The sequence below is a fragment of the Empidonax traillii genome, unplaced genomic scaffold, assembly GCF_003031625.1.
Source record: "Empidonax traillii isolate 1590-97213 ecotype Southwest subspecies unplaced genomic scaffold, ASM303162v1 scaffold1634:size97100, whole genome shotgun sequence".
NCBI lineage: Eukaryota > Metazoa > Chordata > Aves > Passeriformes > Tyrannidae > Empidonax > Empidonax traillii.
In genome coordinates, this window is record NW_020956827.1 from 1621 (window position 1) to 4923 (window position 3303).

At 58.8% G+C, this 3303-nt stretch overlaps 1 protein-coding gene across 1 annotated transcript in view; it reads right to left on the reverse strand.

Moving 5' to 3' along the window:
• Nucleotides 1–264: 264 nt before the first annotated feature.
• LOC114070638 (SH3 and multiple ankyrin repeat domains protein 3-like) overlaps nt 265–3303 on the reverse strand; it is a gene marked incomplete at its 3' end in the record, with an annotated part of 74029 nt that continues 70990 nt past the window's right edge. The window contains exon 10 of the mRNA XM_027908165.1: nt 265–625. Coding sequence (XP_027763966.1) covers nt 265–625 — 361 coding nt within the window. The remainder of the gene's footprint in view (nt 626–3303) is intronic.

Sequence of the window (3303 nt, forward strand, 5' to 3'; positions counted from 1 at the left end):
GCTGACCCCACACAGGTGGCTGACCCCACGCAGGTGTCTGACCCCACGCAGGTGCCTGACCCCTCGCAGGCGCAAGGGCACATGCCATCCACAGGACACCCTCGCCCTGGTTCTTGGCCAACCCACCCCTCGCAGGAGTGTCACACCACGCTCCGCCAGCCTTCCCTCTTCCCTCCCGGGACCCCGTGGAGCTGGATCCCACACGGGTGCGGGGGCACAACCCACCCCAGAAGCCCCGGCGTGCCCTCTCCCCCGCGTCCGTACCTGGCCTTGCCGCGGCTGCTCCTCCGGAGCGTGGGCAGGTCGGCCTCCTTCTCCTCCTGCACGCGCTGCAGGGACGGGGAGCGGCTGTGGGCGCTGCGGGCGCTGCCCGAGCTGGCCAGGCTGCCGTCCCCCGCCGCCACCACCAGCCCGGCCGCCGCCTCCTGCATCTGCACCAGCAGCTGGGGCGGGAGGCTGCGCAGCGACGGCACCGGCGAGTAGGACGCCCGGCTCTCGGCCTTCAGGTTGTTGTCGCTGGCCGAGCGCTGCAGCAGCCGCGGGGACGCCAGGCCGCCACCACCGCCGCCACCGCTGCCCAGGATCCGCCGCCGCTTCGTGTAGCTCGGCGTCTCTCGGAAAGGCACTGGGGGAGACACGGACAGAGGGGTGTTAGGTGTTGGGTGGCGCTGGTAGTGCTCGGGTTGGGAGCTGGTGGCTCGCAGGAAGGGGGGGGAACCACCAGAAGCTCAGGTTGGAACCCGCAAGGACCGTCCAGTCCAACCGCTGGACCTGCACGAGACGTCCCAACAGTCCCACCCTGTCCCTCAGAGGATCATCCAAACCCTCCTGGAGCTCTGGCAGCCTTGGGGCTGTGCCCACTGCCCTGGGGAGCCTGTTCAGTGCCAACCACCCTCTGGGGAAGAACTTTTTCCTGAGGCCCAACCTGAGCCTGCCCTGACACAGCTCCAGCCATTCCCTGGGGTCCTGTACCTGGTCCCCCCAGAGCAGAGCTCAGGACCCGTCTCTGCCCCTCTTGGGGAAGATGTAACTGCAGTGACGTCTCCCCTCAGTCTCCCCTTCTCCAGGGAATGCATATGGAGTTGAGCTGGGAGGGCAGGAATGGCCAGGACAGAGGAGAACTCTTGCCAGGAAGGGCAGATTTTCCTATATCCTGTTTAATGAGTCCCTTTCCCTCCCAAAGTCCAATAGACTCAAGTTTGGGGCTCCATCCAGCGGGGAACCCGGAGCTGGGCACGTCCAGCCCGTTCCTGGTGCCACCACAGCGGCCAAAGCACGGGACAGGCACATCACAGGGAGTCTCCCACTCTCCTGCTCCAAGCAGGATCAGGAACGGTGCAATCCCGCTAACAGGGACCTCCCACTCCTTCTGCAACCAAAACGTCCCTTCCGAGGCCACCTCTCCCACGGCACCTTCCCCAGGGGATTCCCCAACACCTTCCCGAGGCCTCCAACCTGTGCCACCCTTGACCCAACCCCCTGCAGGCCCTTCCCGGCTGTGCTGGGGAATATTTTGCCGAGGAATGTTTTCAGTTCACAGCACAAGAATTTCAGGCGCCTGTAAGCTCTTCCTGTTGCCGCGGCAACGCGATGCGTTTGGTTCCCTCGCGAGTTCCAGCCATGTGCAGGGGGAATTTCTGCCAGTCCGAGCTCCCCGATCTCCTGCCACCACCACCTGCCCTCAGCACCCACACCCAGCAGGAATAACAGCCCAAAGCTCTGGAATCACAGAGCCAAGAGGGTTGGAAAAGCCCTCGAAGGCCGTCAAGTCCAGCTGTCACCCAGCACCACAAAGGTCACCGTTAACCCAAGTCCCCCGGTGCCACATCCACGTGTGGTCCTGGGATGTGCCCCCAAGGCAGGACGAGGCTTGCCAAGCTGAGGTCATGTGTCACCCAGGCACGTGACAGATCTCCAGGAGACATTCAGCTTTGTGCTACAATCACTTCCAGAAAACCAGTTCGGGGAAATCGGTGAGGAGCAAATATCAAAAGGATGCCACCATGCTGGAAGGTTTAAAAATTGTTAGGAATTGGAAGCAGCCACTCGAAAAGCAAGGAAGTTTCTTGAGGTGGTTTGGAGTCCCCAGGCCTGGAGGTGTCCCAGGAAGGCCTGGCCGTGGCACTCAGTGCTCTGGGCTGGGGGACAAGGTGGGGATGGGGCACAGGGGGGATCCATGGGCTGGGAGGGCTTTTCCAACCTCAGAGATTATGGGATTCTGGCCAGGTTGGCCAGAGAAGCTGTGGCTGCCCCTGGATCCCTGGGAGTGTCCAAGGACAGGCCAAAGCCACCTGGGCCAGTGGGAGATGTCCCTGCCCATGGCAGGGGCTGGCACTGGATGGGTTTTAAGGTCCCTTCCAAACCAGCACATTCCATGATTCTGTGATCCAAGCTGGGAACCAGCGAGGCCCCACAGAGGTTGGAAAGTGCTTAGGAAAAGAATCTCAACTGTATGTTGAATCAACTCATATAAAGTTTCCCGTGGAATTATCCTGTTGCAGAGCTGGGAAGAGAAAAGAAAATTAGGGAAAAAAAAAAGAGGAAAAAAAAAGGAAAGAAAAATGAAAGAAAAAAAAAGAAAAAAAAAGAAAAAAAAAAAAGAAGAGCAGGTTTTTAACTTGCAAGGAAAGAAGGAGCCCACCATTCAGGAGATCCTGTAGGTCTATTCTGCTCCTGTTTGTCTCAGATTAACTGAGCAGGAATGAACCTGCCCTGGGCCCTGCCCTCCCCACTGGGACCAGCACGACCTCCCCACTGGGAGATGTGAATGGGTCGGGGCCAGGGGGGGATGGTGAGATATTCCCAGCAAGCCCCAGCCACCAGGCAATGAGGCACAAACAGGTTGCTCAAGGACTCCCTGGGAAAAAAAAAAGGTACTTTATAATTCTTGACACGGGTCAGGGCAAGTGCTTTAGCTCAGCCTGTCAAATAAATCACATCCAGCCACCACCTCCTGCGTTCACAGCACTCCCTCCCAGCACCAAAGTGACAGAACCCAGCTGAGAAACAAAGAAAAACTCAACCTCTGCCCGGGATTCACACCCAAAGGAAGCACAGAGGGGCTGGAGGAGCAGCCCAGGGCCACTCTCCAGCCACTAATCCATTTATCACGACATCAGGGGCAGGAGTCCCCGAAGCACAGCATTTACAGGAGCGAACGTGAAGGTATCCAGGTCACAGAACAGGCTGTAAAGCCAAAGTTTCCCAAGTATTTAATTCCAGAGGCACATTAAGAGGACAGAGGCGTCACTGCAAAGGCAGTTCCTTCAAAGACAGGAGGTACCTGCACTGTCTGTGTCATTT